Source organism: Camellia sinensis, chromosome 5 (genome assembly GCF_055761805.1).
Source record: "Camellia sinensis isolate YWXY chromosome 5, ASM5576180v1, whole genome shotgun sequence".
In the NCBI taxonomy this organism is placed as follows: Eukaryota; Viridiplantae; Streptophyta; class Magnoliopsida; order Ericales; family Theaceae; genus Camellia; species Camellia sinensis.
In genome coordinates, this window is record NC_138965.1 from 95,191,009 (window position 1) to 95,217,385 (window position 26,377).

Consider the following 26,377-nt stretch of genomic DNA (forward strand, 5'->3'; position numbering starts at 1 on the left):
TCTATAATCCATGCTAGCAATGGCACATTTCGAGCTTGCAACATTTATCATATAGTTGTCGACATTGTAAGTTCTCGCCCATGATCATCACTCAGTCTGGTAAGTAATCGTTGGCATCTTCAATGTTTACATGGACATCATCTATTTTTCACAAAACATGCATCGTAATATATTCAATTTAGAAGTCATGCTTTTGTCCTCCGTACCATCTATTACAATTGAATAATGCTACGCTTCATAAAAAAATATTAAAAAAAGTTTTATGAAAATTCTCCACAATTGGATTAATTTATTATGTTTTATTATTTGTTATGCAATCACATACATTAAATTACAACCTATCATCAATAAGACAAAATTAAGTTTATACCATTAGCAAACTAAGACTCCGTTTGGTAAGCCTCTCAAAATATAATTCTACCCATTGATTTGAGTGTGTTGTTTGTTTGGAGTTTTCAAATCATAATTTTACACCAATTTCTCAAAACTCAATTCAAAACATAATCATTACTTTTCAAAACTCATAACCAAATACATAATTCAAAACTCTTTTCAAAACTCAATTCAAATCAATATTTTAAATATTTAAATATTTTAAAAATATTTTAATATCTAAATATGTTACTATTTTTTTAATTTTTGAATATTTTTAAATATTTTAATTTCAAAATATTACGATTTTAATTTTTTAAATTTTAAAATATTTTATAAAAATAAATTCAAACTGTATTTCATAAAAATATTTTTAAATATTTTAATTTTTTTATTATGTATTTAGTTACGATTTGAATGTAAAGTTGTGAAAGTAGTATAGAGTTTCGAATTATGTGTTTGGTTATGAATTTTAAAAATAATTTCTTAATTGAGTTTTGTTTTGTGTTTGGTTACGATTTGAATGTAGAGTTGTTTTTAAATTTAAAATATTAACGTTTTAAATTATTTAAATTTTTTGAATATTTAAATTATTTAAATTTTTACGATTTAAATTTTTTGAATATTTATTTTAATTTTTTACTTATTAAATTTCTTAGATTATTTAAATTATTTAAATATTTATAATTTAAATTTTTTGAATATTTATTTTGAAAAAAAATTATTTCCTTTGTAATATTTTCAATTAAAAAATTGATTAATATTATTTTCTGTTAATAATAATTTTTTTAATTAAATTTTAAAAAGAGTTTAGTTATGAGTATTGATCAAAATTTTCAATAGTATGAAGTATTGTGTTTTGTTATGAGTTATAATAATTTGAATTAAGTTTTGAAAACTCTTTCCAAAACTCATAACCAAACAAATTTTCTTACTTTACATGTCAAATCAAACTTTCAAAACTCAATTCCACACTCAATTCAATACTCTATTCAAAAACCATAACCAAACAAATTTTCTATACTCAAATCCTAATTTCCCAACTCACAAACTCAAAATACAACTCATACTCTCAAATCATATTTACAAAACTCTACCAAACGCAACCTAAAACTTTAAAACTAAAATATACTTACATTAAGATAAGTCACTTTTCTTATTTTTTTACCTGTCACACTAGACTATTTATTCTTAAAAGTTCACGAAACTTTCTTTGATATTTCTTTTATGAAACCTAACATTAAATGTTACATTTTGAATTGATGTATGAACCCATTGTCAGTGGCGTACGAAAGTCAATGTTGTTAGGATCGATTGTATAACTTGATGAAGCGAAAATATTACAATTTTCGTTTGACATTTTTATTGAGCTTTGCATGGAGTGTTAAATTCGGTAAGAGACTACATGTAAATGAGACTGCCATCCAATTGGTTGAAAATAACATTTTATGAGACTTATCCAATGAAAAAATCAACACTACATTTACGTGTTAATAAACTTTTTTTTACAAAAATAGTCGCATAATTCTAAATACAAGAGGATTAAGGTTAAGTGTCAAAATTTTACGTACGTTTGACTTGAGAGCATCTCTTTAGCTCTCTCTGCGCAAGATCCTTCTTGGACACGCTCAAAATGCCCAATTGCTCCTCAACCTTCCCGATAAGAAGTTTTAGCAGCGGAACCTTTGAAAGCGTCTTACACGACCCCACCATGATCAACTTCTTCTGTAAAGGAAAAGAAAAACCAAAAAAATGTTACCCTGCCACTTTGGATTTGGAATGCTCTATTTATAGTATTTCCTATTACAAATGATTTATTTATTTTGAATCTTGGACTCGGTAACTAACTTATAATAGGTTAGCGCAACAGAAATTTGGGTGAAGATTTAGATGATTTGTTATGCAAATACAGATGATGCTAACCTTGGCACGTGTCAGAGCCACATTAATCCTATGCCAGTCTCCAAGCAGCGAAGAAATGCAGTTCCTTGGACTGTCATTAGATCTTACGAAAGAGACCAAGATGCAGTCCTTATCCCTTCCCTGGACAACCAAAAAAGGATCATGATAAAGCACTGCTGCAGTTTAAATGAAAATTTTGAACCAAATTTGAATGTCCCATTTAAATCGATAGCATTTCATTTTCTAATCAAATAAAAATAAACCTTCATAAGAATCAACTCAAGTTGAATTGCAGAGCAAAGAAAACTCATTAACCCAGCCAAAAAAAATAATGTCATTGGATGTTGCATGTTTTCTACAAGCTAGGCCATTTAATATTGCCCTGTTTTCTGTTTACAAAAAACAGAAGAGTGTGACATGCTACAATGACATACAGGTCGAGCAATTTGACAAAAATTTCAAAAGTGGATGGCCTATTACTCAATCTTATTAAAAAAAAATATGGGGCATAACAATAGTGAAGGGAAGCAGTATATCATGTCTCAAAGTTTTCAAATTTTAAAAGATAAGGACAATATTTATTGATGATTTAGTAGAAACACCATGCATATACTTACTGTAAGTTATGCAAACTAGACAGGTAGGGAGGAATTGCATTCCATACTGATTTATTATTACTTTATTATTAATGGATTCCAAAAATCACTGAGGAAACATATGCAATATCTGGGATTTCTGGAGATTAATTGATAGATTAAAAAAAAGGGAAAGAATAAACCTGGAAATACTTTTTGAAATTATCACAAACAGAGATGAAGTTATAACCTGGTATTTGTCAATGGTATGTATCTCCACAGATGAGGAAACATCATGGCGGATGAGATTTGCCTGAGAGTTATAGGGGGTGATGATGCCGATATCTTCCATTTTGATTCCTTTGTTAACCAATTCCTCGGTGATCTATTTATAAGGAACAAAAGTTGCATGAAAAAATTATCCAGGATAAGCGCTAAAGGTCACATGATTGACTCACAAAAGGTAAAGGGTATGCAACTGTCGAAACAAAATTGTAGAAAGAACATACCTCAGCAATAATGTTAGCTTCAACAGGGTTATTCACTGTCTTTCCATCTTTTGCCTCGAGAGCAGGCAACATATCTAAGTTGTAAATAGATGGTTTAGTAAGCAGCTCAAGTAATATAGCAAAGCTTCATTTAAGAATTAGAAAAAAGGGAGACAGGGAAAGTAAATAAACCTGTATTAATAAATATTACAGGCCGGTTTGGATCCAAAACCTGCAAAAATTACCATCCGTTATCTTGATTTCAACTTGGCATTGGACTCGAGGTTATTAAAATGGTTGCATCACAAAGCACAAATGAATGCAGAAGTTCAAATTCATAAATTCTAGTTACATTAATATAAACATCAATTCCCACTCACTGTTGCCTCTTGATTAGATACAAAGATTGTGACAGATTTATACTCTGCACAATTTTTCTTTTCTTACAATTTTGAATGACAACCAATTTCAATTAATTTATAATGGTATTAACAGTGTTTCCAATTAATCTAAAACCAACACCCTCTCACGTGCAAGCCTGTTGATACCATTATAACCATTTAACTCAAGTTTTATGAATTCATTGTCCCAAGTACATTGGGCTGATACACTATGGTATAATTTTTTCCTAAGGATGAGCTAATCTGAGTACATAACAAACTTAATATCATTCTCTAATATTTGAACACTCAGGTCATAGAATTTTAACAGGAATAAAACTAAATAGAATAAATATTCTCCTTACACAGAAATGCATCTTCTTGAAACTGGTACAGTAAACACACTAAGTTTTTACTATAAATAAATCATTACCTCCTTTAGCCAAGAAGATATATATTTTGAACTGGTGTACTTAAGTTTGGCATTCTCTACTTCAGAGGAACCACAGCGCAATCTGTTACCATATATCAAGGCGTTTGATAGGTCCATAATGCTTGCACACATACGGTACTACATTTTGCAACATATAGATATTTAGCTTGTTAGCCCAACTAGAAAAGGAATAACAGGAGGAGAAAAACCAAAAGGTTGAACTAAGAAGTCAGAATCACCTGGTTTTGTAATGCCGAAATTGCCTGGGGATGAGCTTCTGAAAGCCTGCAAAACAAGCTTACACCCATTCCATTCTCTAACGACTCTGTGCTCTAAAATAAACAGGGACAATATAATATTTTTTTTATTAGACATAACTAGACAGAAAAATTATCTAAACTATGAATCACATGAAGAAAATTTGCAACCTGGACAAGGGGTGGTAATTGATAATGATCTCCAACAAGGACAAACTTTGAAGCATACATCAAGGGACCCAGGGATACCTGATAGGACAATTATACAATATTCACTCGTCACTCAGTGAAATGAACCAAGTCTCATCTTAATTAGAAGCATATAGATAAAGACCAAAAAAACATTAGATCTATTAAGTTGCTTCATAAACAATGCTTGATAAGTAGATGAAAATTTATACCCATTATTGAGAGAATATATATATATATATATATATACATGTAGCACCAAATGTAATGAAAGGTACACATCAGTTTATCTGTACATGCAGCAAATATATTTGAACCATCAATTTTCCACAGATTCCACCCCTCCACAACGTGCAACAACTCTACATTACCCCTTTCGATTTGCAATATTTTTCTGGAATTTTTAAAAATTGCATACCATGAAATACATGGCAAATATAGATTCAAAAACAGGTAGGTAGTTTCAATCGGAAACAAAATTTACCATCAACCTTTCAAATTGCTCAAACATCAAAACAACATTGATGCATACATTCTGCTTGGAAGCATACAATTTAAAAACAAAAAAAGAAAGAAAACACAGAACAAAGGGAGGAAAGAAGAAAGTGATACTTAGGTAGAAACATCCCAGTACATAGTAATCTGTTATTTACTTAGAAGTGTAGCCTCATTATTTTCAGCTCAACCCTAGGTTAAAACGGTGGTGCCACAGGGTCTTGTGACATCTTTAGACAAAAAAGAATAAAAAAAAGTTTTAAAAACCCACAAATGATTGAATTGTGTGTTGAAAACAATCACAAAATGAAACATCCGCAAAATCATTGATTCTAATATTCACATGAAACCATTGAATATTTTCCAGCTACCTCAATATTTTGATTACGTGGTCAATGATCCATATTTGTTTCTGCAGTATTTGATACTTTGAAAGGTCTGACATGAGTTCATACATTTGCAATTCTTTAAATTTCACGACATAGAAATATATATGTTAGAATTTACCATCACCTACCACCACTACCACCTCACCTACTCCACTAAACCTAACCCACTACACCACTACCACCTCACCTACTCCACTAAACCTAACCCACTACACCACTACCACCTCACCTACTCCACTAAACCTAACCCACTACACCACTACCACCATCCACTACACCTACATCTATATAAGGAACCATTTGTAATATACAGAATATACAACAACATATATCAATCAATAATACATCATTTTTAACATGGTATCAGAGCAAGTTTAAAACTTAGTATTTTTCGCTTCACCGGCGGGCGGCAACCTCACCTTAGCCGTCCGCCGGACCTCAATCTATTCCGCCGGACCTCTACACATACCTTCTTTATATCTTTGTTGGCATCATCCCTTCCGACCCTCTGCATCTTTGGTGAGGAGCACTCATGCTCCAACCATGACCCATCATTCCGGCCTTTCTCCGGCAGCTTCTTTTGGACTTTCCGCCGCCTTCTTACCTTCAAAACAAGAAAACCAGAAAACCAGCAGCAGCACCAGCCGCCAGAAATAGTCACTGAAGCTCACACCTGGAGTTTACACCCAGAGCCAACCCAAGCATCAGATCAACCAGCTTCAGTTCCCCAGTGACGAACTCTGAACCTGGTCCGCAAAACCCTGTTCAAGACTAATATCCACCACATGGAATTAAGCCATAACTCCAGCGAGGAAGAACACGGACAGAACCGAAACTTCACCGTCGCCTTCTCCTCTGGCCAACGCCGACCATGCCACAGACACCACCGCTGCCATCACCACAACAGCCACGGGAAGCACCACATCACAGCCGCAACGCCCATGGGAGCCACCTCTGCGCTGAGAGCTTCTCTCTCTTTCCCAGATCAAGCTGCTATAAGGGACCCAGATCCTGTTGTTTTCCTTGAAAATGAGTTGCTATATGGCGAGTCTTTCCCTGTTTCAGCAGAAGTTCTCGATTCCAGCTTCTGTCTTCCAATTGGGAAAGCTAAGATAGAACGTGAAGGAAAAGATGTTACTATTACCGCTTTCTCAAGGATGGTTGGTTATGTTCTCAAGGCTGCTGAAATTCTTGCAAAGGAGGGAATTAGTGCCGAGGTTATAAATCTGCGCTCTATTCGTCCACTTGATAGATCCACAGCAGCTGTGCATTATCTGATGCCCAGAACTCATCACTTTTTGTGAAGATTCTTGTGCTTGAAATCTTTGGTAGTGCCCTCGGGTTGTTTGGAGTAATAGTCGGAATAATCATGTCGGCTCAAGCAACAAGAAAGGGCAGACTGCATTACCCTTTTCTCTCTCTTCCTTTTGGCAGTTTGAAAACACATGGGCATGTCCCTCCGCCCATGCTCCCATCATTTTCCTTTTTCATATATATATTTATTTCACCAATCAATACCACTTTTTTTTTTAATTTCTTAATTTATTTTAATAACATGAGTGGTCTCCCTTTTCCACCATCTCCCTCTTTTTCTACACAATATTTTTGTACCACCGCCCACTCCATGATACCCATATTCATATTATTATTATTATTATTATTATTATTATTTTCAAAAAAAAAAAATCATTCCAGTTGATTTTTCTGCATTACCACACCTACCATTCGAGTTTGCCAAACACACTTATTTTATTCATGTCAGGATCAACCCCGATCACAATTTTTACACACAAAAAAAAAAAAAAAAACAAACCCAAAAACACACCTCATTTTATTCATCTCGGGGCTCACCCCGATCACCATTTTACATCCAAAACACAACAAAAAAAAAAAAAAAAAAAAACCACACCCACAGTGGGATTTTTCTTTTCTACTCTGCCGCCGGTCTTTTCTTCTTACCTCCGTCCTGGGTGGCCCTTGCCGGTGTGGCCTCCGTGTTTACCACGCCACCGAGCACGTTCACTCCTCCCTGCTCCTCCACTACAGCATATGGTGGACCTCCAAATCGGAACATCACGGTGGCCTTCCGCTTCAGCTCATTGTTTTCTGTCTTTAGCACACTTATCTCTGCTCGCGCATCCTTATACATGCGTTGGAACAGAGCCAGCTGGAAGTTTAACTGTTGCACCTCATTTGTCCTGCTCTGCAGCCGGTGCGACAAGTTTGTGACCGCAGTCATGGTTTCCACACATGACTTCAGAGTATACTGATTGGCCTCAATATCAGTTTGCACCGCCATTTTTTGCTCCACCGACCGCATCGGAAAGTTCAACGGAGCAAAACCAGAGGTGTTTGGTTGAGGTTCACTGGCCACCGCACCAGTTATTTCTCTTGTGGACTCGTTCAGTTCTGGAAAGAGCGTGAGCAGACCACGGGAAGAGGAGGCCATGTTCTGGGTAGCTGGACGGGAAGAAGAGGCCATGTTGCTGAGTGTTTCAGAGACGGGTTGGTTACAGAGTATTACAGAGTTTCTCTCTCAGAAAACGCAGAGTTTTTCAGAGGTTTCTCTCAGTTTTTTTTGTCTCAGCTTCTGCCTCAGCCTCCGCATCAACCTTGGTTAAATAGCCAAGGCAGCCACGCGTATCGCGCGCCACTTGACGACAAACGGGCGCGCCAGCCAAGGCACTCACGTGCCTCGCCATCATGTCCGGCACACCTTTTTATGACTTGGGCTCGCCTTTTGATGGCACGCCTTTTTATGGATTGGGCACGCCTTTTGATGGCACGCCTTTTGATAGATTGGGCACACCTTTTGAGGGTGCGACTTTTTAGGGGTCCGACAAGACTCTGTAAACTGTTCCGACATTGATTCCGGTTAGCTCCTTTATGGGTCCGACAAGACTCTGTAAACTGTCCCGACATAGATTCCGGTTAGTTTCTACAAGGGTCCGACAAGACTCTGTAAACTGTCCCGACATAGATTTCGGTTAGTTTCTACAAGGGTCCGACAAGACTCTGTAAATTGTCTCGACATTGATTCCGGTTAGTTTCTACAAAGGTCCGACAAGACTCTGTAAACTGTCCCGACATTGATTCCGGTTAGCTCCTTCATGGGTCCGACAAGACTTTGTAAACTGTCCCGACATTGATTCCGGTTAGTTTCTACAAGGGTCCAGCAAGACTCCGTAAACTGTCACAACAACTGTCACAACATTGTCTGCTACAACGGTCCGACATGACCCCATAAACTGTCTTCTACAACGGTCCGACATGACCCCATAAACTGTCTTCTACACCGTTATGACACCCCCATACAGTGTCCTCTACAACGTTATGACACCACCATCCAGTGTCCTCTACAACGTTATGACACCACCATACAGTGTCTTCACCATCGGTCTGACACGACCATACAGTGTCTCCTATCCTCTTTTATTTTTATGTATTTTATTATTTTGTTCCTCTCTTCAAACTCAAGTTGGTTAGTTTCTATCCTCCTTGAGTTTGCGGGGGGCTGTTAGAATTTACCATCACCTACCACCACTACCACCTCACCTACTCCACTAAACCTAACCCACTACACCACTACCACCTCACCTACTCCACTAAACCTAACCCACTACACCACTACCACCATCCACTACACCTACATCTATATAAGGAACCATTTGTAATATACAGAATATACAACAACATATATCAATCAATAATACATCATTTTTAACAATATATATATATATATATACATGCCAAATTTGATGACATGACACATACCACTGTTGATAGTAGAGAACTTAGACCGATCTTGTGTAAAAGTGAATGTCAAGTGTCCCTCTCAAGTGTTTTTACTAGAAGCTATAATTGTTTAAAAGGTATGCCTAGGCCCAAGAAAAAGCCTGAGCTCATCAAGGTAGAGCCAAGTGCCTCATTCTATGCCAAGAAAGGTCTGTTCAATCAGAAGCATATGGAGTCCTCCGGTTTGCAGGTTCTAATAGGTTCCAAGCCCAAGAAGAGTGCTCCTTTTAATTGTTTTTTACTTTATTATATTCTATTTTTCTATTTGTTTCTGCGATGTATCATATTGGGGTCTTATACAATTAGTTTAGTTGTTGAAGAATATATGATATTTGGCTTAGTTGAATGTATTTTCAAATTGGAAGGACAAATAGAACTATGTGTTAGTTTAGTTAACCTCACAGTTGATATGCCAATTCACTTTCTAATTTTGGACTAATATGTTCTCAATTCTTTTTGTGCCGCCAATGCATGTAATTCAAAATCCATGACAGTTCTTAGTTTGTGGAGGTTAAATGCTCCCCTTGTAAAAAATAACAAGAAAAAATGGACAACCCTAAAAAATGAAGCCCAGGTGAGAATCACAGAAAAGGATCACTATGAATGAAAGTGTCATCTAAATAGTAGCACGGAAAATACTCCTCTAATAGCTAAACCTGCCTTGAAGTTACAATTCTTGAGACCCTAAAGAATCCATGCTGTCTGTCTATAATCATTGCCATCAGTAAGTACTGTTCTAGCTTCCTCTAAGATGTGACAAAACCTAACCCAAATGCAACCTTAAACCACCAAAAATGCAAGGACTTCCTCTTATTGACTTCCGGTTTTTCAACCAAAAATGCAGGGACCTCCACATATTGACATCCGGTATCTCAAGCAATGACTAAGCCCAATTTTCTTATATAATTTTATTAGTATTACTCAGCATTACATGATGCTTTCTTAATTTATGAAACACATAGCCAATACCAAAAGAGGACATACCGGTAGTGTAGTTTGGCCAGCTTCATCCATAATGCATACATCAAATCTCTTGTTGACAAGCAAGGGACTAGTTATCCCCAAACAAGTAACTGCAACAACTTTGATTTGGTCTAGTCTTACCTTAATGTCTTCAATACTATGTATGTCCATTGCTGTCAAAGAAAATTTTCATATTAGATTGAAAGAAAACCAAGTGACGTTGAATCAGAAAACCAAAAACAAGCAAAGGAAAAAGAGGCCATCAATGATAGCACATGAAACCTGAAAAGCAATGCCCCCGAACTTCCTCATGTACAGCATCATTTCTTCCAATGCGTACAAAATCTATGCCCTGCAACAGCTTACATTTCAGTGAATTTTGAAAGTAACCCAGAATAGTGATGATGCAAAAAGAAGATGTAAGATTCTTCGTTATTTACTTTTTTATTATTATTATTATTATTATTATTATTATTATTATTATTATTATTATTATTATTATAAAGAGAGACACAAGATGATTTAAAATATCAAAAAATTAAATAAATCAATACAAAAATAATTTTCTATTTTGGAATCATGAATAATAACATTTTTCTGAAGATCATGGCACCATTTTAGTGTCGTATATCCTCAAGATTAAAAGCTACTCTACTCTTTTTTATTGGCCAAGTGAAGCTACTCTACTCATCTCAGATCAACTGTAAGGTAAAAGCTATTTAATCCACATCTTACTCCACCATCTTAACAGGTGAAACAGTGAAATTTCACCAAGATTTTGGCTTGAGCAAAAACCATGGGGTGTATATATACATAAATACATATATATTGCTTTGCTTCTGCTTTTCGTCCTTCCCCTCTTTAGAAAATTTTGGTCACCATTCAGGGAAACGTACCAAAGGTCCTACCAAGACCTCAGAGATTCTCAGCCATAATGTTTTACATAAGATTTATCATTCAAGCTTTTCAAGAACAATATAACACAAGATCTCAGAAGAACATGTTCTTTGAGTCATAAACATTTTAATCATTTGTCCATTTGCTTAAAAAAAAAAATCCCCCATCTCTTTGATTGTGCATCTTTCTTCACCTCCATTGTTATCTTCTTCAAGTTCCAAGCTGGTGTAAGCAAAAAGTAGATGTTACACAGTCGTGAGTAGAACTTCAACCCAAAAGTTAATTATTGAGGTGAGAGCACCCTCATGTTTATATACTGCACATTACTTTTGTACCCAAGCAATAGGGATGGCAATTTAAACCTGACCCGATGGGGACCCGATCCCCCGACCCCGATTGGAACGGTTTTTCCCCGAAAATTATCCCCATAGGGCCGGGGATGGTATTAAAAATTAAATCCCCGATAATTTTCGGGCTGGGGACGGGGATAGGTTCCTCAACCCCGGCCCCGGCCCGACTGTTCCCCGACTGTATCCCCGTATAGTTATATTATAATATATATATATATATATATATATTATGTTATTTGTTTAGTGTTATTATAATATATATATATATTATATTAGTTGTTTATAGGGATGGCAATTTGAACCCGGCCCGACGGGGACCCGACCCCCCGTCCCCGATAAGAATGGTTTTTCCCCGAAAAATACTCCCGACAGATCGGGGATGGTATTAAAAAATAAATCCCCGGTGACATTCGGGCCGGGGACGGTGATATATATTTCATCCCCGGCCCGGCCCGGCCCCGGCCCCGCCCCCCGCCCCGGTCAGCCCCCCGATTTATATATATATATATATATTATATATATGTTACACTCTCTGATCTCACACTCTCTATTATCTTTATATATTATATTATATTTATATATTATATTAAATATATTTCAACCCCTGTGTTGAATAACTCAGCAGCAGTAAGTCTATCTCTCTCACTCTCTCTTCTCTTCTCTCACTCTCTCTTCTCTTCTCTTCACACAGACACAGACGCAGGAGCCTCCTCCAAGCCACCTCCTCCTCCTTCTCCTCCTCCTCCAGGCCACTACAGCCTCCTCCTCCGCCGCCACGGCAGATCTAATGGAGTGTAGCACATCGTCGATCTCCACCGCCGCCCTCCTCCGTCGATATCCTCCTCCGCCGCCCTCATCAGCTCAGATCTGTAAGATCTGTTATTCTTTTTTTTATTTGTTATTATTTTTTGATCTGATGATCTATAATTTTTTTTTTTATCTGTAGATGATCTGTAAATTATTTTTTTTGATCTGTTATTTTTTTTATCTGTAGATGATCTGTAAATTTTTTTTTTTGATCTGTTATTTTTTTTTTATCTGTAGATGATCTGTAAATTTTTTTTTTGATCTGTTATTTTTTTTTTATCTTTAGATGATCTGTAATTTTTTTTTTTTTGATCTGTTATTTTTTTTGTTGATCTATGTTGATGATGTTGAATGTTGAAACAGAGTTGATGGTGTTGAATGTTGAAACAGATCTGTTTTTTTTGATGATCTGTTATTCTTTTTTTTTTTTTTTTTTATCTGTTGATGATGTTGAATGTTGAAAGAGTTGGATCGGGGACTTTTCGGGGTCGGGGAAACCCGATCCCCGTTGGGGACGGGGATGGGGACTGTGACAGGTTCCCCGTCGGGGATCGGGGCCGAGGACGGGGAGGGTGGTCCCCGGCCCCGCCCCGCCCCGTTGCCATTCCTAGTTGTTTAGGCCCTCTCACACTCTTTCACTCACATCACACTCCTCTCAGAGTCTCAGCCTCTTTCCCTCTCTCTCTCTCCTGTGTAGATCCTGATGAAGATCAATAGCAAATAGCCTCCGATGACGACGACGAAGGCCACCTCCTTCTCGTCCGAGACCTCCGACAACGATGACGTTGATGATGTTTTTTTTTTTCTCAGATCTCCTCCTCCGACGTTGATGATATATTATATTATATGTTTTTTTTTCTCCTTCTCGTCCGAGACCTCTCTTCTCAGATCTCTGTGTAGTGTGTGTGTGTGATGTTGATGATGTTTGCTAAGTTCTCTTTTTCTACTCAGATCTCTCTCAGAGAGCTATTTATTTATTTTTATTTTTTTTTGATGAAGATCTGTTTTATTTTTTTTTATTTGTTGGTGAAGATCAACTCCTCTTCCTCCTCTCGTTTTTTTATTATTTATTATTTATTATTTTTCTGGAGTTAATTTCTTTTGAAGATCTGTTGATTGATGATGTTGTATTTGAGCTGAAGTGGGTTGTTAATGGCCAGGGATTTTCGGGGTCAGGGAAACCCGATCCCCGTTAGGGGCGGGGGCGGGGGCGGGGGCGGGGGCGATAGTGGGATCCCCGTCGGGGATCGGGGCCGGGGACGGGGGGAAGTTCGGCGATCGGGGATCGGGGACGGGGAGGGTGATCCCCGGCCCCGCCCCGCCCCGTTGCCATTCCTACCAAGCAATATCAGACTTTGATTTACACCCTTTGTCACACAGAGCATGCACACTCGGCAGCACCTGTCGTTTGCAAACCAGGGACACACACCCTACCCATACTCAGCTACTTCAGCTTCGATACCAAGTTACACCATCTTCAGTAGAACTCAAGCCCCAAAAGCTAGTAGTTGAAGTGAGAGCGCCCTCATGCTTATATAGTGCACATTATTCTCATACCCAGTTGATATGGGACTTCACTTGACACCCTCCCTCATGCAAAGCATGCTCACTTTGCAGCACCTGTTGCATGCAGGCAAAAGACACACCCTAGCCATCCCTGTTATAACGACTATTGTGGGAAAATTCATGGACATATCTAAGAATAAGTTGTAAGAAAAACAGACAGAACCGAGCTGACCACCCAAGACTGATCAAATTTTTTATTTTTCAGTCGGGTTTTTCATAAGGTACTGTCTATTTTGGTTTTGAAAAATTTTACACAAATACCAAATGAAATATTCTATTTAAATACTTTTTATATTTTAATTCTTTGAGCATTAGAAAATAAGCAACCACTGCTACACATTTTAAAGTTGAGGAGCATTTACCCCACTCTATAATTCATTCCTGATGTGGAATTCTACAAGTTTTTATAAAACCCCTAAATCCTCATGTGAATCTCTCCTTTATACTGAACCGAAAACTGACAAACTAAACCATAGCATGTGGTCAGTTTCGGTTCCTAAAAGAACAAAGGTGAATGATTTGGTTTGGTGGTAAATTTTCCCTCAACCCAAACCGAACTGACCCGTTTACACCCCTATCTAAGAAGCAAACCATTACTTGAAGGCATGAGAAGTACAAGATGACAAAAGCTTACAAGAAAGGAAAGATATTTCTCACTGTTTCAGATCCATAATGGAATGCTGACTTTGGACTCCTATTGTAAACACTTTTTATTTCAGTTTTCAACGAGGGTACTCTTCTTGAGTTAAAGCAAACATAAATTCAAACTCACTACCCCAACAACATTTAGTTATGTAATACTTTAACTACATGACCATGGTTGTGTTGCAAATAAACATAAATTTGTGAACACTAATGTAATAACTGATATAAGATGCATCAAGAAGAGAAATGACCTGAGCTTTCAATTTGATAAGTAAATTATCAACAGCTGAATTTGTGTAGGACGTAAGCAAAATAGATGCACCTCTCATCAACAATGCCTTTACTGCATGAACCATAGTGGACGTTTTGCCAGTTCCAGGCATTCCCAGAATAAGTGCATAATCCTTTGCTGTAAGTATCTGAAATAATCAAACTGTGCAATAAGTAAACTTAAGCAGTTGCATATAGGAGCCAGCAAACTGCACATAGTGGCAATACTAGAAAGATGGAATGCAAATTGTGGGTAGTTAGTTGCATAATAGACAACCCTGATTATGGCTCTGCGCTGATCATTATTCAAATTCTTCTCAGCCCAGATATATGAAATTGCAGGGTCTTGACTAAATATACATCCACTGTCAAATCTAGGAGCCTGCCACAAAAGTTCTATTTCACTAACACAATTTGCATCATGACCGAAAATTAAGGATTTTAAAGTTTAGCAGCGTACTTACCTCAAGATCAACAATCATCCTCCTTAGATGAAAACTATGCTCATTTTGTAGAAAGAGTTGTATAAGGTTGAACCTTCATCAACAAAGACAAGCATGCAGGGTGTATGTGTCACAATCATTTTGACAGCAAGAGATACTAGCAATAAAAACAACTGTAATGACATTTAAGATGCCATTATAATCATTTAATTACCTCATGATTGCAAACGAGGCCATAAATTCATCCTTGTCAATACGCCAAACTTCTTGATGGAGATCTTGTGCTGCAGAAGAAGGGCTGCTCCCCGGAAGCCTTAAGCGCTTTGAAAAGGAAACCTGAGATTTTACAAGTCAATTAAAGAGGAAATCAGACTAAAAAATTCTAGAACATCAAAAACTTTTTTGTGATACTGTCATACATCCCTTGGTAATAAGGATCCGCTTAGAAAATGGGTATTTCTGCCTATAAAGTATTACAATAGAACAATATATACTGCAATATAATTCTTACAGTAACTTGGGAGCGACTGATATCCATAATGATCCCACTTGCAACTGTTAGACGGCTAGGTTCGGTGCTCAATATCTAAAACAAAATAGGAGTAAGTGAAAGAACAGAGATTTCATTGATTAGATAGATATAAATAAGAAAAATATAATTAAAAAAAAAAAAAAACATGCAATGCAATTCAAGACTTGCTACAGCTAAAAAGTCATGAGGTGACAGCATACACACATTTGACCCATAGCAGACATAATCCAAAAACAAAATGAGCAGGCAAACATGTTCAAAACTTGAGTGGAACATAAGACTTAGTTTGGTTTGGTTTGGTTAGTTCATAAAATTTCCAATTTGAGTCAAATTGGTCTAGTTCCGTCGATGATTTAGAACAGTCCTTGTGAAATTGGACCGATTTGACTCAAATTGAAAACCTTTGGAACTAAATTGACACAATTGAAACTTGGAACACCAAAGTAACACAAAGGACAAGCCTTATGAACCATAGACGCATTTTATCTTAATATGTAATTATATAGAGTGTTTAAAACAAAGATCTACATCCTAAATGTCCACGCATTTAAAGAAATGCAAGCATTAGACCAACTTTTAGAATATAAAACGGTTACACAAACTAAGATGATAAGCATAATCCCTGAAATTACAAACGAAAAACAAAGCGATGGTTATGAATAAAAAAATAGAAAGGAAAAAGGAAATTTATTTTATAAAACCTTATCAGATTCCCTTTGGGATTGCACATGATAAGGATCAGGCTATCAACTCTAAAGAAAAACTGGGAAAGCATGTATTCATCAACACCAGGCCTTAACTTGGAGGGAACATTGTGCATTGGCCCTTATATGGGAGCAAAATAGGTTACTTTCACATGTAATTGTAGAATGTTACACTGTTAGTGCCTCTAGCCCCAACCCCTTCCCACCCTTAAAGAGTATGGATATATTAGCACCTTGAAATATATGAGACTAACATAAACAGAGTTTCTTAGCTCATCACACATATCATAAATTCCCGTATCAAACTTGTTCTAATATTCTGTCATATTCAAAATTTTAAATGCAACCAGAAGTATTATGTCCATGCCAATGGGTAACACCAAAAAGTCGAAAGGGGGAAAAAAGAAGAAAGGACCAATTAGGAGAGAAAGTATACCACATAGTCTCCACTTCTTAGCATGCAATTCATGTCATCAGTTGGAGAAGAGACAGCACTCAGAGAATCTCCATCATGTGCTTCACCATCAATTGGAGGTAAATCTTGGCGCACAAAGCGATAAATGAATCTGTTTGCCTTCGAAATTTTTGTCTGATTGAGTTCTTCTGAAGTATCAAGAACAACAGAAGATAGGGAACTAGTTGACTTTTCACTCCTCACACTAGATGGACACCAGATGTCTTTCTTACTGATCTGAGAGTGAAAAAAAATTAGCAACTCAAGGCATTACACTCGAACTGTTTTAGCAATTAGCCTTTACTGTCATGCATACAGTCATTAAATCACTGCACCTGTATTTCCTTAGCTTCTAAGTCAATTAACCGCTCCCATTGGCGAAGGAAAGCACAATGCCTACTTGTTAAATGGTGAACAAGTGAATCAAACATGTCACCCAATCCACTACCCTCTGTAGTTCCACCATGTGCCTTCAACATTTAAAATAAAAATGCCACATTTTAGTATGGATGAAAAGCTTAGTTAGTAAGAGTAATTAGAAGGCATCTTCTTGCAATAGCTATTAAGTAGCAGATCAGCTAAATTAGCAATTCGAGGATGAAAAGTTTACCTTATGGTAGATGGTACAAACATTTAGGTGGCGGCAACCTTTGCACATGTTTGGGCTCTATACAGAAAGGAAAAAGATGGATGTTCAGATAGCAAAGAGGAAAAGAATAATCCCAATACCGACAATGATGTGCAATAAACATACTTTTAACATTGGTGGCAATTGTTGAGATGTTGATGCCTTAAGAATATCATTTGCAAGTTCATTCCGACGCATGATCAGCCCAACCAAGTCAGATCTTTGAACCGCAATTCCCTTCACAACGTGTATACACATGCAATACATTCAATTACAAGGAAACAGGAAGAAACATGAGAAGAAGCGTTTGACTTTACCTGTGTCTGATCTGTGTGGAGATAATATAGCAGACCATGATCAATAGTCTTCAGGTATCTGAAAAAGGAGAAAACAAATAGGTGAGGGGAAAAAATAAAGTTGACAAGAAAATTGGCCAGACCACACCAACCTCTCAGACATAAGGAGAGTGTATAACATCACTTGTGCACTGTGTTCCATAGCTGTCTGCACAAGCAAGTAAAAGTAAGAATGATAACATAATTGGGAGGGGCGGAGCAATCAGATTATAAGAAATTCAATTGGTCCTCAAATTCTTTGAACAGAAAATAGCAGTTAGATGATAAGCTTGCCTGGCCACTGGTTCCTTTCCCAGTTTTAAATTCTAAAGGCATTATCTTCTGATAAACTTCATTAGTGCTCGAAATGACTTTAACTTGAACAGAAGCATCAATCATCCCTTTCAGGCCATATTTTGGGGCCCATGCCATCTCTTCAATATCAACTACCTACATTTGAATGGCATCACTCAAAAAAAGTATGTATTTCATATACGAGCAGAAGACAGCTTTATGAGTCTGAACCCTTCGCATACCTGAGTACGAGATTGCTTGTAAGAAATGAAGAGAAATGTTGAACATACATTTGTTCACATAAAAACTCAAGTAGACATGCATATATATTAGATTTTGGAAGAACATGCAAATACCAAGCATAGTTGTGTGTGCAGTTTTAAACTGCATGTAGCATTTGTAACAAAATAGGCAATGTATCTTCACAATCAAACTATGCATAGATGCCCTGTCAATGTTCATAGCCTCGTACAGAAAAAAATAAAAAAAATAAAAAAATCCATGTAGATGCAAAATCCACTTGTTAGATGAAGCGCACACACAAATAAACAAGACTAAGCGAGATTCATTACCTCAGTTAGTTTAACCTTCTTCATTCCATCATCATATCCAAAATCAACACTAGGAATTTTTGAATCCTGGAAGTTTATTGAAATCATTAGCCTCTGAATTTAATGTGGTATGACATCAACATAGCTACCATCAGAGTTAAATTTTTAATATGATATACATCATATACACATGTACAACTATATTCGCGGCTCCTTGCAAGTACTAAGTATCAACCAAGGGCAGAAAGGGAAATAGAAGTATCCTTATATAAATAACAATCCCCTCCATACATAAGATAACAACCTGAATCCATGAAGAATAATAGTGCAGTATCTGAAATGGGTTCAAGTGTTGACCACCAACTCATCAAAAATCTTAAGCCCTTAGAGAGAGGAGCAACTTTATTTTTTTATATTATATTCCCAGCACACCCCCTCACATGTGGCCGAGCTCTCCTCCATAAGCGGGCCAATCACGTGCAACTATTTTTAATTATCAGGTAGGAGGTAAGGTTCAGATAGCTTTAAAGCGTTGACCACCAACTCATCAAAAATCTCAAGCTACTAGAAAGCGGGGGAACTTTATTATTTATATTATATTCTCAACAATTTGTCATCTTATACAGCTTCTTTAGTGTGCAAAATGTACTTTTTGTTGCATATATTGTTAAATAGTTTGATATACATTATTGGGCCAATTTCCTAACAACTAAGAAGCACGACATGGGACATGACAATTTTGAAAAAAAAATAGGATATGGACACAGCGGGAATACGGCAAAAAATATATACATTTTGTATATTTTTATTTGCCAAGTATATATGAATATAAATTTAGAGTACAAAGAAAACATATAAGAGATATTAATGTATATATAAGTGTATTTTCATTTTTTCCACTTCCCCTCCCTGTTTATATATGTTTTACTTTGTGTCCCCGAAGTGTCTTGCAAAAAAGTAATAATTACAAATTTGACACACCACAGGACATGTCTAACACACGGACACATGTCTGCGGCATGTCGTTGTCTGATACATGTTGGAGACGAATATGACACCCATTTTGAAGTGTCCATGCTTCCTAGCCTAACAATTTAAGCTTTTGGGGACAGTTGATGACTTAACATGGTGTTAGAGATATGGTTCTAGGCTTGTCATGTGTATTTGCTCCTCTATAATGTTTGTGCACTCTTGTTCTATGTGTTTGCGCACCCTATTCAATTCAATTTGTGCATTCATCTGGTTATCTCTAGCTGTGCAAGATGGGTTGACTGTTAGAGGGAGTGTCAGATAGCTTGATACATTGTTAGGCTCATTTTCTAACAACCCAAGCTTTTGGGACAGTTGCTTATTTAACATACACATTGTTAAATCTACGTGTTACTGTTACATCTTTGCAGAACTGAAGTGTTGTCTAGTTGACCGTGTTACCATCCCCAAAAACACCATCACACTTTAGATTTATGGATATTAAAAGCCAATATTTACAGACCTGTGAATCTCGGAAGAGGAGTATCCAATTTAATATTTTTGGAATTGCCTCGATCAAAGTTTTGTGCAAATCAATTTCATTCACTGCAATATCCACAAACAGTGGAAGTCAGAAATTTCACATACAATAATAGTAAAAAAATGTTGGTCCAAAAGATAAAAAAGAAACAAAATATGCGAATATAGCTTATTCAACAAGTATACAACAGGGTTTCACAAATTCAATGTAATGATGAACCTGATGAAGACAAGAATTTGCCAGTGACAAATGGTAAATTACGAAAAAGTGACATTTTTATAAATCTCCACCTCCACATGCGTACAAGCTCTCAATATTTTTCTGAAGCACAATTCTTGCATATTCCTCCAAGAATTCCTTAGTTAGAACTTCCCTCATTAATCCAGCCTGGAGCAGGACAATATATTCATTCAAAATAAAGAAAGGACAAAACTGAAAAATAAAAATAAAGTGTATCATGAAAGCTTGCTTACACCAAATAAAACACACAAAATTCAACAATAATACAAATGAAAATAGAAATAATCTAAAAATTATGAAACCTGAAAAACTTGATGCAGCAAGGTACCAATCAATGCTGCTACTGATTGCTCGCTGCATTTTAGCCTCTCATCTAGTACAGTTCGCCTTGGGCAACTGAAACTAGCAGCAACCTGGAGTTTCAATTTTTTGCAAACAGTGAGGTAAAATAAGCAGAAATTCAATCAATAGGAACCATTACAAGTGATAGCTCAAAGCAATTCATATTACATAAAACACAACTTGCATTGTCAATTGAGAAAATTAAATATATGTAATATAGATAATTAAGAAAGAATTAGTCAAGTACCCGAGTTCCAGACATCAAAACATCGGGATGAATAGTTAGATAATTCTTGTCACGATTCACGTCACACTTTCCTTGGTTGTCAAATTCGCCAATGACACGAATTGTATCCCCAGGAGCAATGACACTATAAAACCTGTGGGGAAAAAAATCAAGAACACTATGATCATAATCTCCCATGGCATTTACTTAACCAAATACAGCATACCATCAGGATAAGAAATGGATTTTGACAGAAAAGGTTTTTGGTTTTAAAATAAAAGAAAATAAAGAAAGAAAGAAATCAAAATGCCTGTTTATGAAGCAGATATATAGAACATAGAACCAAAAGAAAATCAAAGAAAATAATTTGGAATGATGTATGTTCATCATTTAAAGCTTAAGGGTCTAGTGACTAGTTTGTAAAATAGAAATAGAAAACTTCAACAGGCAAGAACATAAAAGAATGAGACTGTCATCAGGATAGCAGGAAATTCAACTGCAAATTCTAAGATAGCCCTTCCATAAACAAAAGAATAAGTCAAGAAGCTGTCATCAGGATCAGGGTAGTTCAACTGCAAGTATATATGGAAGCCCTTTCAGGATTAAATAATAGCTGTAATTTTTGTAATTTATAGTTACATATGACAGGAATCTACGCACACTTCGGGCAACTATGGCATAGCACCCAAAAATCACAAAGTTAAGATCTCATTTTTTTTTTCACAAGCCAAATAATTAGAATTCTAGTCACAGTTGTTATGGGTGGCTACTTGGGTGCCTGGGCAGTCACCTGGGTGAACCTATGTAATGATCACCTAAGCCATGGCTAGTCAATTGACCACCCAAACAGCCCTTGACATTTGGACAACCGTTTTGGACAATACTCATTTTTTTTCCTTTTGGCCCCCTTTTTAAGAACAAATTTGAGTATATTTTTTCAAATTGAATTATTTTAAAAGGATTATTTAGATAATGAATATGGTATACCATATAATTTGTTCGACCTGATCTAATTGATGTTATAAAGCAAATTTAACTACTGACCACTCATCCCACAAATGGACTGCCCGCTCTTCTCCACTTTGCTCATTCAATAAGCGCAGAACCTGAAAGGCAATAGCTTACTGTGACTAACTTACCGGCTATATTAAACCATTTTAAGTGACTCAAGATTTAAGTACCACTAAACCTTGAAAGGCAATTGAGAACCAGATGAATTAATAGCTCCACACTTCTCCGAAACCTGCAGCAGAATATGATGATTAGTATATAAGGAAACATCATATTTCTCATGCAAAAGGATGAAAGTGAAAAAGATGGAAGCATACCTCCAATACAAGAAAATAAAGATTGGAGGTTTCCTTATTGACCTTTCCTGGCAGATCAATCACCAAGCTCTTCACAGAAGGATTAGCTTTGTCAGATCTCTCATCACCATTTCTACCTTGAACTTCAGATAAGCATGCCTCTGTACCCTTACATACTGATTCATCAACAGAAATTACATCTTCCACTTGATCTAAAAGTTCAAGCAACGCCTAAAAGAAATGACAAGAAAATAAAATAAAAATAAAGTGAACATAACTAGAAGATAGAATAAGATGCCCAAGAAATTTACCCTTAAAATCATTCTTAAAAACAAGGACCAATAAGATAATGCATTTGGAGAAAAAAACAGAGACAAAAAGTGGCAATCAGAAGATAATATATTCTTTAAGTAAATAAATAATAATAACCTTTTTGTGTTGCCTTGAACCCAGCTGATCTGTTACTCCATTGGAACCAACAATATCATCAGGCTGTAATTTAAATTTCATAAAATATCAGAAGATTTTCTGTTCTAAAACAATTCAATTAGAATACTTGATATGTAGAAACATAACATACCTTATCATGACAATATGACAGAGATGGTGGAGTCTTAAAAGGACTCTGGCTATTAGTTAGACAAGAGTTATTCTTATCATTTGCATTTCCTTGACTTTGATGGAAATCTACATCATGATGAATGTTAATCCTTTTCAAGTTCACCCTGTTTGAGATTAACAATGATTTTTCCGTGGGCTTCAGTGGAGGTGAAGAAAGCCACTTCTCAAGCTTACCGGGTGATCTGGGAGAACTCTGCACCTTATAGTGTTAACCACCCAACAAAGAATGCCTATACGCAAGTTAAAGAAACGATAATCAAATAGAAAAACATGCCTTATTCTTTTGGCAGCAATGAAAATTCAAAGAGTTGAGTCTCGAAGAGTCTGCTAACACCCTGACCATCTCAGGTAAGTGCTTTGACACTGCATGGAGCCGATCATTAACAGGAGAAATTTTCCAGGTGACCTCATCGCCTCCATCATCCTGGCTCTGCTTTATCAACTATTACAACAAGAATTAAGTAAGCATCTTAACCAACTCAAAATTCCGTTAAATCCACTTGAACAACTCCAATATGTTCTTTGTATTGTCTCTTTTTTCAGTCATAAAGATATACCCAAGAAAATCCAAAGAAAAAAGTATCTAATGTGCTTCTACCACTTCCACTATCAGATCCCAATTCTATTCAACTGAATGTGGGTATTACATGAACAGATAGAATAATGTCCTTGAAATCAATACATGAAGCATCGCAAATCATGAAACACTATGTCAGTGCAAAAATTAGCATTTGGGTACAATCATAGCGACGCATGAACAATCCCCAGCAGTATTGAAACAATCCAAGTTAGTAAAAGAATCTAAATCACAATTTGTGTACAAGTGCATCAAGAATTGTTGGTCCTCTGTGTTGTGTAGCTTATATCAATTTCAAAGTAGGTCAATTCCATTAACTGTAACCATTCAATACTTGTACAAAAAAAAAAAACACTTGTACAAAAAAAATAAAAAAAAATAAATAATACCATTCCTGGTGAAAACTTGAAGCGCTTGGCAGACACAGACTTGGAAATTTCAGGGGACGCCTCGGATTGATTTTCTCCATCATTAACTGCAATAGGGAAAAGATTATCGGGAGGAGTATTCTGTGAAAGGCTATTGGCATCAGTGCTCCGCAAATTCAGCTTCTTTTTTTTGCTTTGATGTGCTGAAACCTCATTACTCCGACCTAAAGCTCCCAAATTCAAATCATTCTTAGGGTTGTGATGTGAATCGATTGCAATTTTAGGTTGTGGGGTATGGATGCTTCCTGATTCCGACCCATTTTCAGGGTTTTGAAGGTTTGAGACGCCATTAAGTGCGTGAAGTGGTTTGGATTTGGACACATTATTGGGATCAGATGATTGCGAATTGTTAGGGTTTTGGGAGAGAGTGTTTTGAGTGTGGCGGTCGAAGAAATGCTGGATTCCGAACTTGGAAGGCTGAGAGTTTTGGTGGTTTGGATTGGATTTCTTGGAGGTAGAGTTCTGTTTCTTCCTCGGAGGCATTTGGAAGATCTCCACTACTGTAACTAGGGTTTCGATCGCATTAGCTCCCAAAACTAATATATGTATATATCTATGTATATGCATATACAGTTCGACAGAAATAGAAATAAACAATGGGGTTTGTGATTTCCCGCCTAATGAATTCATTTCTTTTTATTTTCAGGAGGGAAAGCGGTTGGACCGTCCGATCAAGATTGTCCAATACTGCTTCTATTTACCCTGTATGCCTCGTTTGGTAACAAGCCAAAATAATTTAGTTGCGTTTGGTAGAGTTTTGTAAATATAATTTAACAGTATGAATTATATTTTGAGTTTGTAAGTTGTGGAATTATGATTTGAGTGTAGAAAGTTTGTTTGGTTATAGATTTTGAATAGAGTTTTGAATTGAGTGTGAAATTGAATCTTGAAAGTTTGATTTGACATGTGAAGTAAGAAAATTTGTTTGGTTATAAGTTTTGAAAAGAGTTTTTGAAACTTAATTTAAATTGTTATAACTCATAACAAAACACACTACTTTCACACTATTGAAAATTCTGATCAACACTCATAACCAAACTCTTTTTAAAATTCAATTAAAAAAATATTATTAACAGAAAATAACATTAATCAAGTTTTTAATTGAAAATACTACAAATGAATTAATTTTTTTCAAAATAAATATTCAAAAAATTTAAATCATAAATATTTAAATAATCTAAAAAATTTAATAAGTAAAAAATTAAAATAAATATTCAAAAAATTTAAATCGTAAAAATTTAAATAATTTAAATATTCAAAAAATTTAAATAATTGAAAATGTTAATAATTTAAATTTAAAAATAACTTTACACTCAAATCGTAACCAAATACATAAAACAAAATTCAATTAAAAAATTATTTTTAAAACTCATAACTAAACACATAATTCGAAACTCCATATTACTTTCATAATTTTACACTCAAATCGTAACTAAATACATAACAAAAAAATAAAAATATTTTAAAATATTTTTATAAAATAGAGTTTGAATTTATTTTTATAAAATATTTTAAAATTTAAAAAATTAAAATAGTAATATTTTGAAATTAAAATATTTAAAAATATTCAAAAAATTAAAAAAATCGTAACATATTTAAATATTAAAATATTTAAAATCTTAACAAAATTAAAATATTTTTAAACTATTTAAATATTTAAAATATTTAAAAAATTAAAATATTGATTTGAATTGAGTTTTGAAAAGAGTTTTAAATTATGTTTTTGGTTATGAGTTTTGAAAAGTAATGATTATGTTTTGAATTGAGTTTTAAGAAATGGATGTAAAATTATGATTTGAAAGTTCAAAAAAAACAACACACTCAAATCAATGAGTGGAACTATAATTTGAGAGGCTTACCAAACGGAGCCTTAGGTTTCTTTTGGGAAGTGGGTTGGCTTTTTAGTTTTTTGACTTTTTTGACTATTTTAGCCTGAGGCTAAAAAATCTCGATTAGAAAATGGCTTTTAGCTTTTTTGACTTTTTTGTGAGAGAAAGAATGTAATGATTATGAGTTGGATGTATGTTTTGTTTTTTGTGACTAAAAAACATATTTTGTTTTTTGTTGCTATTTTAGCCCAAAAAACCCACGGTTTGGCTTCCCAAATGAAGCCTTAAATGCTAAAAAATCATTAAAAAAATAAAAAATTCAACAAATACTCAAAAGTTAAACAAATACCAAACGCTACCTATGATATTTGGGATGAATTTTTTTTTTTTTTTTATGGAAAGATGTAAAAGAAGTAAAGTTAACGAAAAAATAAATATGATATTTGGTAGAGTTTTTTAAATATGATTTGAGAATAGGAGTTGTATTTTGAGTTTATGAGTTTTAGAATTATAATTTAAGTGTGGAAAATTTATTTAGTGAAAGAGTTTTGAATTGAGTACAGAATTTTTGATGTGACATATG

The 26,377-nt window shown here is 35.4% G+C and overlaps 1 protein-coding gene across 2 annotated transcripts; it reads right to left on the reverse strand.

Moving 5' to 3' along the window:
- Nucleotides 1-1,827: 1,827 nt before the first annotated feature.
- Nucleotides 1,828-24,564, reverse strand: EMB2411 (DNA replication helicase). 2 transcript variants are annotated; one of them, XR_014329849.1, is made up of 34 exons: nucleotides 23,927-24,564; nucleotides 23,235-23,402; nucleotides 22,920-23,153; nucleotides 22,769-22,831; nucleotides 22,361-22,570; nucleotides 22,222-22,275; nucleotides 22,077-22,138; nucleotides 21,054-21,186; nucleotides 20,767-20,877; nucleotides 20,515-20,611; nucleotides 20,207-20,289; nucleotides 18,736-18,801; nucleotides 18,164-18,319; nucleotides 17,983-18,038; nucleotides 17,852-17,909; nucleotides 17,661-17,771; nucleotides 17,517-17,573; nucleotides 17,242-17,376; nucleotides 16,889-17,143; nucleotides 15,728-15,802; nucleotides 15,431-15,552; nucleotides 15,238-15,310; nucleotides 15,051-15,155; nucleotides 14,755-14,922; nucleotides 10,521-10,590; nucleotides 10,260-10,411; nucleotides 4,579-4,656; nucleotides 4,390-4,475; nucleotides 4,151-4,288; nucleotides 3,530-3,569; nucleotides 3,359-3,432; nucleotides 3,100-3,234; nucleotides 2,296-2,415; nucleotides 1,828-2,097 (listed from the first exon to the last, which is right to left on the reverse strand). XR_014329849.1 is itself a non-coding variant. In XM_028239290.2 (34 exons), exons 1-34 carry the CDS (start codon nucleotides 24,530-24,532, stop codon nucleotides 1,936-1,938), a joined length of 4,320 nt encoding a protein of 1,439 aa, XP_028095091.2. In that variant the 5' UTR covers nucleotides 24,533-24,561; the 3' UTR covers nucleotides 1,828-1,935. The 2 variants fall into 2 exon arrangements, 1 of the variants encoding a protein (XP_028095091.2); XM_028239290.2 differs by having other exon boundaries at nucleotides 4,390-4,482; nucleotides 23,927-24,561.
- Between the last annotated feature and the right edge of the window lie 1,813 nt (nucleotides 24,565-26,377).

Bases quoted from the DNA above. Each gene is read 5' to 3' on its own strand.
- EMB2411 (XM_028239290.2), bottom strand. From the start codon at position 24,532: ATGCATATACATAGATATATACATATATTAGTTTTGGGAGCTAATGCG. The intron at 21,187-22,076 runs GTCAGTAGTTAA...TTTTCCCCACAG, and splicing joins GTCCATTTGTGGGATGAGTG to GTTTTATAGTGTCATTGCTC. The intron at 10,412-10,520 runs GTTTCATGTGCT...TTTCTTTGACAG, and splicing joins TCGGGGGCATTGCTTTTCAG to CAATGGACATACATAGTATT.